We start from the raw sequence: 16,519 nt of genomic DNA on the forward strand, positions 1-16,519 counted from the left end.
ATGAATATTTATATTTAATAAAAATATAAATGTAACGGTTTATATATTAACATAAATTATCTTGTGTTTTAATTGTATCCCCCCCCCTAAAACATATAAAAATCGTGAAAACTGTAGGGGTATGAACTCACCTTGGGTGTGTTCTTGACTGGTAATGAAATGATAGCGATGATCATCGGGTTAGAACACGTGCAAATAGTCGTATCAATAAATCCTTGGAATGAACTTAGTTTCCTGGGAAATTAGATGAATGTTTGAAGATGTTCTTGAGAAATTATGAAGATATATTGGGCAATGATATGAAGATATGAAGGTTTACTTATGATTTTTTGAGAGAAAAAGTGAGGAGATTTCGAGTGAAATGTGAGAAATGGGCTTGTGTTTTCGGGTTGAGCATATAAATATGGGGATAAATTGATGTGATAGGTGCATAGGGAAGTGAAATTATCTAATTGGAAGGTGTGCCAAAGGATAAGATGGGCGGTTCTCAGCATATCTTCCAAACCGAGAACCATGATCTCGGTCAAAAGATCCAACCGAGAACTAGGGTGTTTTCTGTCTAAATGTGAGATTTCGGTCTAGTGGGCCCTCGGTGGAGGGGATTTTGGTCAAGGGGGTTTGCGGTCCGAAGGTTCTCGGTTCCAAGCTTGTTCTCGGTCCAATTGGTTTTCGGCCTAAGGTGTTCTAGGATCAAGGGTTCTAGTGGATGGGTTTTTTATTCCAAAAACCGAACACTAATAAAGTGGAATATATTACATTATTTTATTTTAACTATTTGATTTTTTTGTTGGAACAATTGACCTTTATTTGAATTTCCTTGACTTTCTTTGACTTTTATTGACCCGAAATAACGGGTTGTTACAGCAGGAGCATTGGTGAGCCCAAAGGGCATCACCACGAACTCGTAATGACCGTAGCGAGTCCGGAAAGCAGTCTTCTGTACATCCTCATCTCTGACTCTCATTTGGTGATATCCTGAACGCAAATCGATCTTGGAGAACCAAGATGCCCCCTGTAACTGATCAAAGAGGTCGTCAATCCTCGGGAGTGGGTAACGGTTCTTCACCGTTACCTTGTTCAGCTCCCGGTAGTCTATGCACATCCGGTGGGTCCCGTCCTTCTTCTTCACAAACAGAATCGGGGCTCCCCAAGGCGAACTACTCGGTCTGATAAATCCCTTGTCTAACAGCTCTTGCAGCTGTGTAGACAACTCATGTATCTCGAGAGGATCCAACCGATATGGTGCCTTGGCTATCAGTGTCGCACCAGGAACGAGGTTAATCTGAAACTCCACCTGCCTCTCCGGAGGTATCCCAGGCAGCTCCTCTGGGAACATGTCCGGGTACTCCCGCACCACTGGCACTTCGCTCACGGTCGCCTTACCCGCCTCCCGGGTTTCCATAACGTAGGCGACATAACCTACGCAACCCTGTTGAAGGTAACGCCTAACCCTCGCTTCTAAACACAAAGTTGGCCCATGCCGCGGCCTCTCGCCCTGAATCACCAACTCTCCCCACTTGGGGTCCTGACCCGAACCAACTGCTGCTAGCAGTCGATCACCGCCCCATTAGGGCTCAACCAGTCCATGCCTATGATGACCTTGTTCCCACGCAACGGAATGGGAACCAAATCCACGCGGTAACGCTCATCGTACAACCTCAAGACGCAATCTCTGAAAGCCTCTGATGCCCGGACGGATCGATCGACCGCAATCTCGACCTCTAATGGACAATCCAATGTGCCTGATGACTCAGCAAACCTCATTCTAAGTGCAAGGGATACGAATGATTGGGTAGCCCCCGAGTCAAATAACACCAATACTGGAATACCGTTCACATGGAACGATCCTAACAGAATACATGAAACATGAAACATAAATATCAAAACTGACATAATATAAGAGATAGGGAGAAGAAACATACCCGTCACCACATCCGGTGTGGCACGCGCCTCCTCGGTGGTCAACTGGAAGGCTTGACTCCTCACCACTGGAGCATCTGACTTGCCCTGTCGGCCATCTGTGATCCGTAGGGTCGCTGGAGCTGGTGCCACCACTGGCGCTGCTGATGTCAATCTCGTGCAGTTGGCCTTTTTATGGCCCTTCTGATTGCAATGAAAACAAATCGGGTCTCATGTCTAAAAGGTGGGGGTAGGGGCAGTACAATCTCTGCCAAAGTTCCCAAGCTTGCTACACTTATAGCAGCCTGAAGCCCTTAATCTGCAAACTCCCTCATGCATCTTGCCGCATTTCCCATAGCAGCTCCGGCCCTGCTGTCCCTTCGACCTCGAGTCGAATCCCTTGGGTTTCTTCCAAGAAACCCAGTCGCCTGCCCTGTCTCCGCCTTCCTCTTCCTGATGTGCTCTATGTCAATCTCCCTCTCTCTCGCCCTGGCTATCATGTCCTCCAAATTTGGGCATGCCGAGTAGCTGACATGTTTCCGAATGTCAGCTCTCAACATGTCGTGGTACCGGGTCTTCCTCATCTCCTCATCACCCGCATACTGAGGCACCAGTAAGGCCCTCTCCCTGAACTTGGCGGTAATCTCCGCCACCGACTCTGTAGTCTGTCTCATATCCAGAAACTCCCTGGCCAGCTGCTGAATCTTCACAGCCGACACAAACTCAGCCCTAAAGCTGGTCACAAAGTCCGACCAGGTTATAGACTCAATGGCTGGGGCTCCCAACGTGTCACTGACTACCTCCCACCAGTCTCTAGTTATGTCTCTCAAACATCCCGCAGCATACCTGACCTTTGACCCCTCAGGGCAGAAGCTCGTCAACTGTGTAGACTCGATGTCTGCAATCCATCTCCTGGCCATAATCGGGTCCTTCACCCCGTGAAAGTTTGGCGCACCACATCCCCTGAAATCCTTAAAGGAGAGCGTGCGAGTCCCTGAATGGCTCAGTGCCATGTCGCTCCTGAATGCCCTGAGGCGATCCTCCATCAACTCAATGATCTCTTCCTTGATCGACTTGAAAATCATCGGGGTCGACTCAAGGATGCCTCTCGTAATCTCAGATGCTATGAACTCACGCAATCCGTCGTCAACTGGCTCGGAACTCGAACCCGAAACCGAACCTGAAACTGATCCTGACCCAGACCCTGAACCTCCTGCTCTGTGACATGTCACCACCATTATGAAACAAAACACATAATCTTCAGGGTCATACATAACCTTGAGAGGTCTCACATACACTACAAGTTCCCTGGTTCTATCTCAGCCCTCCTTGACTCGAGTACGGATCTTCTGCTTTCAGTAGTACTGGCCCATACTACCTTTCACATCTATCCGTACTTTCCTCAAGGATTGCCTTGACTTCACCAAGTCCCTTCTACTACTATTGCTATCCATGTTAATCTCATCCTAGGCTTACCCTAGGGTAATCTCCGACCTACTCTCCGCCATTAGTTGCATAAGAAGTCCCTGCTACCTTTCCCTAACTAGCTCGCGAATACCATTACATATTACTAAGACCAGATAATTCTTCGAATGAGAGGTTCTACCCTACAACGGTTGGACTCGGACAAGAGCTGCGAAATAGGGCTAAACCTAACCTTCTGAAATTATTTAGTCCTCATAATATGTAACTTAACATATTCGTTTACTAGTTGGTTAAAGATAACTAGAACTCCTAAAACCACAAAGCAAGCAACATTCGGGCTTTGAGTAACCAAACCAAGCATATCCTAATCAGGTCATCATATCACCGACTAATCAGTAGTAGCATACAATTCAATAAGCTCATATAGCAGGCACATAAGGCATTTTCCTAGATCCTTAGCCCTAATCTAGCATGCAGTTCTCATACACATACAGTAGGCATATAAGGCATCCTTCCTAGATCCTCAGCCCTAATCTAGCATGCAGTTCTCATATTCATATCATATCATAACATAACATGTATGGGTATCTTGGGTAAGACTTATTGAGCTCGGCCGGTTGCACGCATCACACTCATTGCTCTTTCTCAAACCCTTTAATTTTTATTTCTTAGAAAATTTATTTTTGTAAAAACTTTTCAAATCTTCAATTTGAGTCCAGACACCCTCGAAGGTGTGTCCGAATCCCTCAAACCAAGGCTCTGATACCAACTTGTAACGTCCCAAAATTCAAGACCAAAAATTTTATTTTTAATTTAAAGATTCATAAAAACAGATTACTGAAAAACCATAAGTCAAATATCTCTCAAAAACATATCATAGGGAGATAATGTCAGAGTACAAATCCCAATAATCTCATGTGCGGAAAATCGAGTGTGTGGTGCGCTGCAGTCATGCTGGCTCCTTTTCCTTCAAAGAAGAGGTACCTGAAACCAAAACTGTAAACCGTAAGCATGAAGCTTAGTGAGTCCCCCCATCATACCACATACCATACAATACACATACTGCCTAGCATATTCGGGTGTTGGCCTACCCCTTCGGTCTCTTTCAACCGGTAACCGCCTAGCATATCCGGGTGCTTGTCTACCCCTTCGGTCTCTTTCAACCGGTAATTGCCTAGCATATCAGGGTGCTGGTCTACCCCTTCGGTCCTTTCGACGGGTATCCGGGACTATTTCACCCCTACTAATACCATATGTCATTCTAATACATAAACACATAAATCACATACTGACTAGCATATCAGGGTGCTAGCCTAACCCTTCGATCCTTTCGACCGGTAACGGGGTTTGTCCTACCCCTCCTACCACTATCACATAATATCATAGCATACTAGCACATAAAGCATAACAGATAGTGGCATACCAGACAACTATCACAAAAGACAATCATCTCTACTATATCTCCTACTAGTGGGCCGACATTGGTGCCTTAGACCCACTTCTACTGGAAGGTAACTCACCTCAAATGTCATGAAGTAACTGAACTGTCCTCGGATCTGCAATCAACTCCCCTCAAACTCCTACACATAAAAATCTCCTTTAATTACCCTTTCATACTCATAATCCCCTTAAGGGTCAACTCTGGTCAAAGTCCAAGTCAATGTCAACCTTCTGGGTTGACTCAACTCGCCGAGTTCCATAAATCATAAACCCTGAAATCACGACCCAACTCGTCGAGTTCTTTCATGAACTCGTCGATTTCCTCCCTATAATAGATTCGAGACTTTTCAACACAACTCGTCGAGTTCTTCAGTCTTCAAAACCCAAAAACCATGGCCAACTCGCTGAGTCATCTCCTAGACTCGCCGAGTTTGCTCAATAACAGAAAAGGTTGGGGGACCACGATCCAACTCGCCGAGTTGGATGAACAACTCATCGAGTTCTCTTAGTCTAAATCCATTTAGTCACTTCCAATCGAGCTCAATGCTTCCAAACCATAGATCTGGTCCCCTAGGGCTAATATATCACTTAAAGTTCCTATATTTACTTGCATGCATGTACTACTTGGCTCAAAAAGCCAAAAGGATGGTTCATAAGTTGCATGGGACCTTCATGGCCATAAAGTTGGCACCTTTATGCCATGAAGTCCCCTAAAGACCCTATATCTGAAGGGTTTTCCCCACATTGGATGTCCAAGTCCCAAAGACTAACATTCTTAGACCAAAACATGGAGAAATCACTCTAAGACTAGATCTAAACATTGAATAGACAAGATAGGAGCATTTATACCTCCAATGAACCAGAAATGGAGCTCAACTTCTAGATATACTCTTCTCCTTCACGTCCTTGCTCCTTCTTTAAGAATCCTCTTCTTCAATTTCTCAAAGAATGCAAAAAATGGCTCAAAACACTCAAAAAAGGATTAGGGTTTCGTGGCTAGGGTTTGGGATGATGGAGACTGTAAACGAGGGCAGCCTTTGGGGGTTAAGGTGTTTAAATAGGGTGCTAAACCCTAGAATTAGGGTTTCATTCTGGCAGCCCTACTCGTCGAGTTGAGGCTCTCGACTAGACGAGTAGGCTTTAAATCCCGCGTCCAAATTCCATTCCTACTCGATGAGAGTTCCTGTACAAAAATGAATAAATTGATTTAAAATACATACCAGGAACCAGACGTTACAAATCGTTAGAGGACGACCGGGTGCTCTCCCGGGACGTCACTCCGACTATCAAGTTAGTTTTATAAGAGAGAAAATTAGCGTAAATTCAATGAGAGAGAAGATGGATCCCTTTCTTGAGTGTGATACGTGGCCTCCTCTAACTGGGAGAATTATGCCCACGTTAACTAACTGCTTGGTGACGTCAATTCTGGGCGTCACCTAAGCTTCTTGTCACGTCATGATTGGTCGTGAGTGAATGAGAAGATCACGGGGAATATTCGTCCCTCGTGGAGGGAAACGAACTGTCAACCCGGTGCTAGACTACTTGGGCCAAGGTCGGGCCTTGGCCAAGGTTCTAACGAGATAACGTCTCGTTTATACTTCCGTTACATTTAACGTGGCTGTTCATGGTGACGTTAACATATATATATATATATATATATATATATATATATATATATATATATATATATATATATATATAACAGTTAAAAGGGAAAAGTGGGGACAATACCCGTGCACTAGAGCTACTTAACCTCGGGATCGAACTATCTTGGATGTGGTGTAGCGGAGTTCTGTCGCAATGAACCGTTTCTTCTTGTCAGTTCCCAGATGCATAAGTGTTTTCACAAAAGTTTCCCAACTTGGATATATTTCACCCACAAGAAATACACATGCTTGTATTCTTCTTTGTACAACTTGGTATATCCCACCCGTAAGAAAATACACATGCTTGTATTCTTTTTTCAAAACAAGTGAACATTTGGTGCTTTTCTAAACAGTTTCTCGTTGAATAGTGGTGAATGGTAGATGACATTTAGATCATTATTTCTACCAGCGACACCAAAATGGATATTCTATTTCAATATGTTGATATCTGTAATGTTGTGAAACTTTTTTTTGCATCTTGGCATCATAAGTTGTTTGAAAATAACATATATTATCTTTCCATATCCTCACCTATACGTAGGAATAAGTTTCTACTCACATGAAGTCTTCTTCTAAATTGGTCATCACCAAACTTTGCTTTAACAACAAAATATTCTTGTATAAGCAGTTTTTCGTTTGCTTCCCGGTCTCTTTTGTGATAAGTTCCAGACACGTTTGAACTTGCGGTATCTTGAAGAACTGATATAGCGGTTCGAGAAGCTATCGACAAAATGTTGTAGTTAATTGATGATTAAGAAGAAGATAAGTAAAGGGCATGATTATTTTCATGAGCTCATTTGTTGTGAACATATAAATAAGAATTATCATTTTATGAACTCGTTGTGATAAAAAAGAAAGAATCGAATAGTATTTGGAAAGAGAAAAGATGGTGTGATTTTTTGAGTTGGGTTGGTGTGTTTATATACAAGTTAAAAAGATTAATTTTTTTTTTTGAATTATAAAAGTCGCTACACGGAGCAAAGGGACCATCAGGCCCGCCTACACGAGTGACATTTTCCAGCAATAAGATTACGACACCGTACACCCTTAAGACCGGAGGGTGTGGGTGGGAAACTCCCCTCACTTTTTGTGGGTCACAACAGCTTTTCCCTCGCTTTCCTTTCCCTCACAAAAAGCCAAAGAGTGTGCGGGAAACTTCCCTCACTTTCTTTTGATTTTTTTTTTAAATAAAATTAATTGATTTTAATGATAATTGGAATATAAAAGTATAGTGTCTATTTTGTAATTTCCGAAAACTGTTTTTGTGAAGAGAATTCAGAGCTAGGGTGTATTTTGCCATAAGACCAAAACATAGGGGCCAAATATGTCATTTCCAGAAACTTATTCCTTCTTCCTCGATGAACCTGCAAACTCAAAAAAAAGAAAAAAAAAATCCAACCAATCACAAGAAGAGAGAGAGTGCGGCAACCCCTCCCCCCACCTCCTCTCCGCGCCTCCTATCCCGCACCACTGGTGCGGTGTTCCTCCGAGCGGGAATGGCTCCCACACATCATTCCCGTTTCATTCCGTCCAACCTAAGAAAACATTATCATCCATATAAATATAATATATTATAATTATTAATTTTGAGTGTTACTACTTACTGGTGTGCGTGTTTTATTTAAAATACACACAAATGGATTGCAATCTATAATTTAGGTACCTTCTACTTTTTTTTAGATTTTTGGTGACCTTTTTCATATAGTCCCCACAATTTTATTTATGTGGGTCTACCTAATTGATAGATTACCTATTCATTATGCCTACGATAATTTGACATTATTTATTTATTTATTTTTTGTGTTGCCTAAAGCTAATAAGACATTATTGAATGACTTGTCTACACTGATTTGGCTTGACCATTATTCATAGGGGTTTATCTATGCTTATGTTGTTGATTTATGCATATTTGTGTAAATGGTCTTCAAGCTTTATATTCATCTTGATTTGAAATTATCTATATACAATTGTTGCTTTTATCTTATAAACTCGTTAAGCATAATGTTAAGGGATTCTAGCACGAAGTCGAAGTGGGGGGCTTAAATGTCAACATTAGGCACATGCTTAGGGGTTAAAGATTTATATTAAATTTGATTTTGAATTATTTATCTACACATGCTAGAAGCAATTTTTAAAATGCATATACCGGTGGAAAATAACAACTTGGTTATAAAATAATGATTACTCTATTGATGATTTAATCATAATAATAGTAACACCTAAGATCATTTAGATTTCATGTAACCTTAAAAATACCATGATATTATTGTTATCATTGTTCAAATCTAAAATTACCAAATACAACTATAACAAATATCATCAAGTCATCCATATTATATTATAAAAATATTTATGATATTGACCATAGTCACAAAACATAAATCCAGTTTTTAAACTCATTTCATCTAAAAATACCCCCCTCTTAATTTAAATTGTGAATTTGAGATACATTTAATTCTAAAATCATGGAGTAAGAAATCATTGAATCATACACATTTCAATAATTGTAATTTTGATGTCTTGAAGAGATGCACTAGTATGCTGGCGCAGAGTGGTCGAACTGGCTAGATTTGGTCTTTGAATGGTACCGATGGGTTCACTTTTGCTTCTGTGCAGACTTGGTTTGAATACACTTCCTACCACATTGAATTTGGATAGAAAAGTCATTGATATTAGTTCCTTGTGTCCGATTTGTTGTAATGATATGAAGACTGTTAATCATTTCTTCTTTTTTTCACTTGTGAGATGACGATTGAATTGTGAGTTGTTTGGCTACTTGGTGGGTTTTGATTTTCGATCTTTTCTAGTTTTGAAGATTGGAAGTGTTGTTTGGCGTCCTTTCAGTTAACGACATCAATTAGGTTGTTTTTGGATGTTGTAGAGCCACACTTATGTAGGTCACATGGTCTTTTCAGAATAAACAGTTTAGTCATAAGAAGCCTTTGAATAGGTTTTCATGAGACTAGTTTCTCGATGGTTTTTTTGGATTTCTGCTAGAAAACAAAATTTTGTATTAACCGGATAAGTTGGTTTGCAAAACCCTAAGTTAGCAATTATCTCTATGTAACCTTCTAGTTTTTGCTAGTTTTTTTTTCTCTATAAAATGCCTACCTTCCAAAAAAAAAAATAGATATTTCATTCATGTACTCACACACTTTGCTTAACCAAATGGCAAACAATATACAAAAATGAGCACAAGCAACATAATTAAAACAATGCCACTTTAGCTGCAAAAACCAGAGGCAAAAGTTACAATGAAATGCTTAAATCTATATAGGGCTTGATACATATGGAAATACCATGTTTTCTAAGATCATCATTTCAAATCATATCACATGAAAAAATAAAAATAAAAACACTAACTTGGAAACTGTACTATTATAGCAGATTATGAAGTAAATAATAACACTCAAAATTGTATTCTGAAATTGTTGTATTTTTACAATAAACAGTCTTGAATAAAAGCGTGTGTGAGATCTAAATTCTTGCATATAAAAACCAGAGGGTGAAGTCAACTTTTGTGCTCTTGGTCTTCCTCGGGTAATGCTGTTCCTTTCAAATCCATATGACCTGAAATTGAATCACATTCATTAAAAAGATTCTCATTGTTGAAGGGTATTTTAGACATTTCACAAATAGTCAACAATTTGTCCAAAACCATTGTGTACATGGTTAAGATGAACATACCAAACAAGGAGACCAATGATGGGGGCTTTGTAGGTCCATTTGACCTCATATCTATTCCTGCATAACAAACACTTAAACTGTTATTTTTTATTTTTCATTTTGCTTCACATGTTAAATGCAAGAAATAACAATGTCCTTTCATGTCTTTCTTTAAAAAATCTACCTGAAGTTCCACCTGATTTCAACATATCCGATTTTTTGAAGGTATATCCAATGAAATTGGAGTCTTTTGATGTTAACATCTGCAAGTTTACACAAAAAGTTACAAAATTGATTACACAAAAGGAAAAAACATGTTTTATAAAATGTAGAATTTGTTACCTTTCTCCATGGGCCCACTCTTGGTGTTGTTGACTGAGCATCTTCCACCTATTAGGGCATAGATTAACACAAGATATAATTCATAAATAACAAAGAAAAATAAAGATTGATTTTAGAAAAAAGATATCAAAATACTCACTTCAGGAAACTTCTCAAAATTCTGAGTATCCAATTCACCGGTGACAATTGGTTTATAAGCAGCTTCCATTTCATACAACATATCCCATTGAACCCCATTAAACCATGGGTGTGCCTAAAGAAACATAAACATAATTTTTTCAATTTCTTAATAAATAATCTCAAATATGTGGCTATGTAATTTTGAAAAATATGTAGTGACGAGGATGAGGAAGGCATTCACGTCATTTTGCACAAATGAGAGATCAAGAGCAAGTCCCTGTCTTCCCACCTTTTTGGGTGGTAGAAAAAATAAAAATTTTCTTCAGCTGACATCAGTCTCAGTCCAATGCATGTCAAACACAGTACAACCTGTCATGTCATGTCCTGTGTCCTACCTTTATTTCATCAACTCCTCCGGTCCCCAATCTTGATTCCACATCACATAGCAAATGACAAATCAAATCCCTAGCTTCTTTTGAAACTTTTGGTTCTTCTGGAAACTTCAAGCAAGTTCTCCAATTGATAATCTTGCGACATGTCATCCTAGGATCATCAGAACAAAAAGGGGGATACCCAATAAGCATCTCATACATAATTGCCCCTAATGACCACCAATCACACTCCATTCCATATCCCTTTTTTAGAAGCACTTCGGGTGCCATATAGTCAAGAGTTCCAACTGTGGAATATGCCTTCACAACAAACAAATGTTATTGATGGATAATTATTTAAAAAAAAAAGTAAAAAGATAAAAGATAAATGTTGAGAATGTGATAATACCAAGGCTCGTCGATTACGTTTCCATTGTTGTAATTTTTCCTTTGGCATTAACCAAGGAACTTGTTGCCCATCAGTGTCATTTATAGGCCCTTGATTTGCATAATCTTCATCATTCAATAATATTGATGAGAATTTACTCTCTAAGGGTTTACATAACCCAAAATCAGATAACTTTAGATGCCCATTTCTGTCTAGTATTAGGTTATCTGGTTTGATGTCCCTACAAATGAAACAAAAAGGAAATGTAGGTTAAAGAAAACACAGAATGTAGCAAGGTAGATATTAGATATGTAATATGATACCTATGGATGTAGTTGTGTTGGTGAATAGAATGAATGGCTAAGATGCTTTCAGCCATGTAGAATCGAGCAACATCTTCAGAAAGAATGTCTTCTCTCATTAACAAAGTCATGATGTCGCCTCCAGGTAGATACTCCATGATAAGGTACAAGTAATCAGAATCTTGAAAAGAATAGAACAGTTTTACAATGCATCGACTATCAACCTCTACAAGCAAATTCCTCTCAGATCGAACATGCTCGACCTAAAATTAACAAAAGAAATCGATCATTCAAGCCATTTGCAGGATTCGATGAAGCTAATATCATTTGATTACTGAAGGGAGAAGTTATAGAACCTGTCCACGACTAAGCATCTCTGATTTCTTCAGCTTCTTCATCGCAAAGACTTCTCCATTACTTTTAGCACGACATAATCTCACCTGGAAAACACAGTTCGAAGATGAATAATCGTAATTGCAGTTGGAGATGATGTTGTTTGACAGATGAGGGTTTGTATTTGTACCTCGCCAAAAGCACCTTTACCAATCAATGTCAAAAGCTCGAAATCATCGATCCCAATTTTATGCCTCTGCAATCTCATGTATTCCGTCTCCTTCTTCTCCAAATTGCGAAGCATCTGCTCCTCTTCCTCACTGGATACTTGCGCTTCAGCTGCCTTTCTCTGTAAAGCTCGTCTCCTAGAAACCAATCACCACCGTCGTTATTCATGATCATTATAATAACAGCACCAGTAGAAATTAGAAATACCTTTCTTTACGATCTTGCAATCCTTGTAGATAATTCTTGTAATGATTCTCAATCAACTGTTTAGCTGCGGCAGCCTTCTGCCTGGTCACCGGCGAAGAAACGGAGACGTCGGGTTCCAAATTGAATCCATGATCAGCTCTCGGAACGGGTTCGACCTTCATGGCTTTTGCGTCGCCGCCGACGCCAACACCGCCGTCCATTTGCAAAGTTTCTTCAATTGATCTGACTAGAAATCCAGATCCAGAAGCAAAAACTAATAGTCAATAATTATAAAAGAATGAAATGGGTTTTATGAAAAGGGAAGGGGAGGGGTTCAAATTAAAAATCGAAGGTTCTGCATAGTTGGAATTAGGGGAATCTTTTGACAGTTATGATAGGAGGAGTGATGGAATCGAGGCAAAGGGAAGTAAGAGGAAAGAGTTTGTGATTTGTGATCCATTTGAGACTGACAGTGAGTTTAAAAATATATGAAAGTTGTAGGGTTTGGTAGAGGTATGAAGCATGAACTGTCAATGGTTACAGGGTGTATGTGAATGGACTATGTGGACTGGATTGAGACTAGATTTGTGCGATGAAGTTGAGCTGACGCCATTGCCATCGCCATCTCCATCTCATTTCTCATTTAGGATCTAAAAGTATCCAAAGATGAACGAGATGCTCGAGGATTTTAAGGATCATGATCAACAGAGCAGCAACAGTAAGTGTTGTCCCATTTCAATAATTCTCTAAAATTTTGTGCCCAAAGGCCAAATCTAAATCTATCTATATGAGCAAAACTCATCCAAGGGTTAAATATCTTATAAAATTAATTTTTATTCTTTTGTTAAAAGCATATTCTGTTTTATATGTATAGAATTCATATCTAAATTCAGAAAGCCAAAAGAACTTACGTTGAGATTTCTTTCTATTACCGTTAAATACTAAAATTTACTGAACTTGATGTCAACATATGTTTAAAACTATATTGTTTTGACTTTTGAATGGTTTTCACTACTCTAGGAACACCACATTCATCCATTTTTCACGTCCTTAATTTTAAAATTATTATTATTATTATTATTATTATTATTATTGATACACACAGAAAAGACCCAACTTAACGCTTTGACAGTCTCGGTGCCCTCAAGCTGCCGTTATCCATGACAGTCAATTTGTCTAGCTAGCGTGTTGCCAAGCAGCCATTATCATGTCTGCTACCCTGCACTAGCTGGACAAGGTTGGTTATGCCTTAGAATCCTACTCGCCTTGCGACAAAAGCAATGTCATCTGACAGAACAACAAGACAAGACAATAGAACACACCATTACTAGTATTTTCGTCTGCACCAATCACATGGTAGAAGAATAAAAAGGAATCATGCAGACAAATGGATGCCTTTCCGATGCCTTTCCCCTAACAGGTGACTCATTGCACTTTTCTATAAAAGGTCTCAATAGACCTCATGTATGGTCTTTTGGACTCTCATACTCACTTACTCTTGGCCTTCAACCCTCCTAGGAGCTCCTCTCGGGAAGCGACTGATATCTTTTCTTTCTTTGATTGCGGTAGCAAATCTTCATTGTAGCTAACATCTCCGGAAGGGAATCCAAAGATCATACGTGGATAACATATTATATCATTTGGCATCATCCGGTTGTGACATCGACAAAAAGCTCAACAAACCCAAATGGCAACCAGAAATGATGGTGAAACAATTGGAGTAGTCCAAAACCCAATGTGTCGTATGTCATTGTTGGAGCCCATACTAACGCCAACGACACTAACCATCGTTCCACATATTGTTACGTCGATAGCCACCACTAACCCAATTAGCCAGTTATGGCATCATACCCTCTTAAATACGATAACACCTCATGCAACTTACTTTACTCCACTCGCCGGAGGAATACCACATGTACCCTGTATTAAACATATAATTACCCATCCATACTCCAACATACTCTTATATATGTTGGAGCTACAAACCAATCATACAACCTACCAGAAACACAACCCCAATCATGATGCATGCTACACCACGTGTACAACCAATATTTAAGCTCTCTAATAGCACCGATGGTTAACATATCACTATCATTACAGGGAATAACCACACATACCCCTTACAACCTCTCTTATACACCATTTATTCCCCTATTCATGGCATATACCACCACTCAACCACCTTTACCATAGAGTATGTCATTCTCTTTCTCCAACACATCGATACAACAACCACAACCACCTTTTGGTCCTCAGATCTCGAACCAAGGAAGTTACATGAGAAGGGTCACTTCCCTACCCTATTTGTTAAGGAGTTACTCGATTATGAAATCCCTTGTAACGTCCCAAATTTCAAATCAAAAATTTCATTTTTAAAACAGGTTAAACATCCAAACTCCATTCATTTAAATACATATCAAAACATTCATTTGTTTCAATAGCATAATATTAAATCAAAGTAAATTATAAACCAATGGGAATCTCGAAATTATAATGTATCACTGATAGGAATGTATAGTTACACTTTCCCTTCCCTCTCACACCGTAACAACCTGAAAAATATTTAACTTAAAAACGTAAGCACAAAGCTTAGTAAGTTTCCCAATATACCACATATTCAAAAAAACACATACAATGCATACAAACAATGGTTTGCGACCTTGCGAAGTTGTAATGTCTTGTCCTAAATTAATAGTACATGTATTTAGTATGATTATAAATGGCCAAGTATTTGTATTGAAAAAATAATATAAAGAACTTAATATGTCAAGAAAAGGTATTTTAGACAGTGTGTTATACATGTTAAATGTATGTAGTTGAAAGTATAAATACATATACTTGTTATGGTAATGGGAAATGAAGAAATGGATAAAAGAGTTACATGTATGGCTGAATGAATTAAGAAAGGACAAAACAGAAAAAAAAATAAAAAAAAATAAACTGTCAATTTAGATATTTGCAGCTAACGCGTCTGATATAGAACGTGGAACATTCTTGAGGCGTTAAAATAGTTGACATAAAATGAATAGTGAAAACAATGTACTATTGGGAAACGCGTCGTGAATAATTATGGTGCGACGTGACATGAAATTAGGATGCTATGAATTTTAGTGATGAGTCTTTTAGAGACGGAAATAAAGTGTAAAAAAATAACGAAGGATGGGGTGCATCCAAGTTAGATATGCGACACACCCATGATATCAGTGGAAAAAAAAATAAATGAACTTAAAGGCATCATTTTTCCCCAAAAACACAGAAATAACAAGGAGAAGTAGGAGGTGCACTTTTCACATAGTTCTATTGAGATTTTGCCTCAAACCAAATTGGAATTGAAAGGAAACAACACCAAGTGATCTTCCTTCTATCTAGATTAAGGTGATTCCTCTTTTTGGTTGATAATCTTGATGAAAGTGTGGGAATTTCAGATTTAAGGGTTTTGAAAACCTATTCGAATATGATGTTGATAGTAGGAATTTTGATGTATATTGCGAAGAAGTTAATTACATGTGTCTGATGCAACTATCATGGGTTAATTATGATCTTTGATGTTAGGGTTATCATAAACCATAATCAATAATGATAAATAGGTGATAATAAGTGCATGTCTTAATGAATTAAGATAAAAAGATGATTATCTTATAGAATATAAGATAATTGGCATGAAATTACATCATGAAGTGTATTGGTGTATAAGGAGCTTGTACCTTGGGATAAAGTACTCAAATTATGAACTTGTAAGAAGTAATATTACTTAACTTTATCTTTAAGGTAAAGACAAGTAAGTAGGACTAATATATGGAATGTAATTGATGTGTCATGTATGTTGGCACAAAATGGTTTAACAAGTATTAAACCATTTTAATATAATAAAAGATTATGTGTTTAGTTGTAAAGAACTCAATAATGGTTCTATTATTGTAACAATTCTTGGAGATAAATCTACAGTGTTGGGTCTTCTAACAATCACGTAACCATAAGGTGAATAAGACTTGTCCTCATCTTAAAGTAGAGTCTGTGTAATTACTTAATTATAAAATACGTTATACATGAATTATGATGTGATTGGTATGGAATATAGAGCCTAGCAGATGTAACATCCGGATTCCCAGGTATCTTATTTTAAGTATTTACCTTGAGTTTTAGGGAGGGACTCGGCGAGTAGGCGCTCAG

At 38.7% G+C, this 16,519-nt stretch overlaps 1 protein-coding gene across 1 annotated transcript; it reads right to left on the reverse strand.

Annotated features, from left to right (window-relative positions):
• Positions 1-9,773: 9,773 nt before the first annotated feature.
• On the reverse strand, positions 9,774-13,107 carry LOC145108498 (Protein kinase family protein). Its single transcript, XM_079045536.1, has 11 exons — positions 12,368-13,107; positions 12,123-12,297; positions 11,956-12,039; positions 11,621-11,862; positions 11,319-11,538; positions 10,934-11,230; positions 10,558-10,671; positions 10,419-10,466; positions 10,261-10,339; positions 10,098-10,154; positions 9,774-9,980 (listed from the first exon to the last, which is right to left on the reverse strand). The coding sequence occupies exons 1-11, from the start codon at positions 12,565-12,567 to the stop codon at positions 9,922-9,924; spliced, it is 1,575 nt and encodes a 524-aa protein (XP_078901662.1). The 5' UTR covers positions 12,568-13,107; the 3' UTR covers positions 9,774-9,921.
• Between the last annotated feature and the right edge of the window lie 3,412 nt (positions 13,108-16,519).

The sequence above is a fragment of the Lactuca virosa genome, chromosome 4, assembly GCF_052849685.1.
Source record: "Lactuca virosa cultivar CGN04683 chromosome 4, Lactuca_virosa_CGN04683_v6, whole genome shotgun sequence".
Classification (NCBI taxonomy): Eukaryota; Viridiplantae; Streptophyta; class Magnoliopsida; order Asterales; family Asteraceae; genus Lactuca; species Lactuca virosa.

Excerpts from the sequence above, each read along its gene's own strand:
- LOC145108498 (XM_079045536.1), bottom strand. The coding sequence starts at position 12,567 with ATGGACGGCGGTGTTGGCGTCGGCGGCGACGCAAAAGCCATGAAGGTC. Across the intron at positions 11,863-11,955 it reads AGATGCTTAGTCGTGGACAG|GTCGAGCATGTTCGATCTGA; the intron begins GTTCTATAACTT and ends TGTTAATTTTAG. Across the intron at positions 11,231-11,318 it reads AACGTAATCGACGAGCCTTG|GCATATTCCACAGTTGGAAC; the intron begins GTATTATCACAT and ends TTTGTTGTGAAG.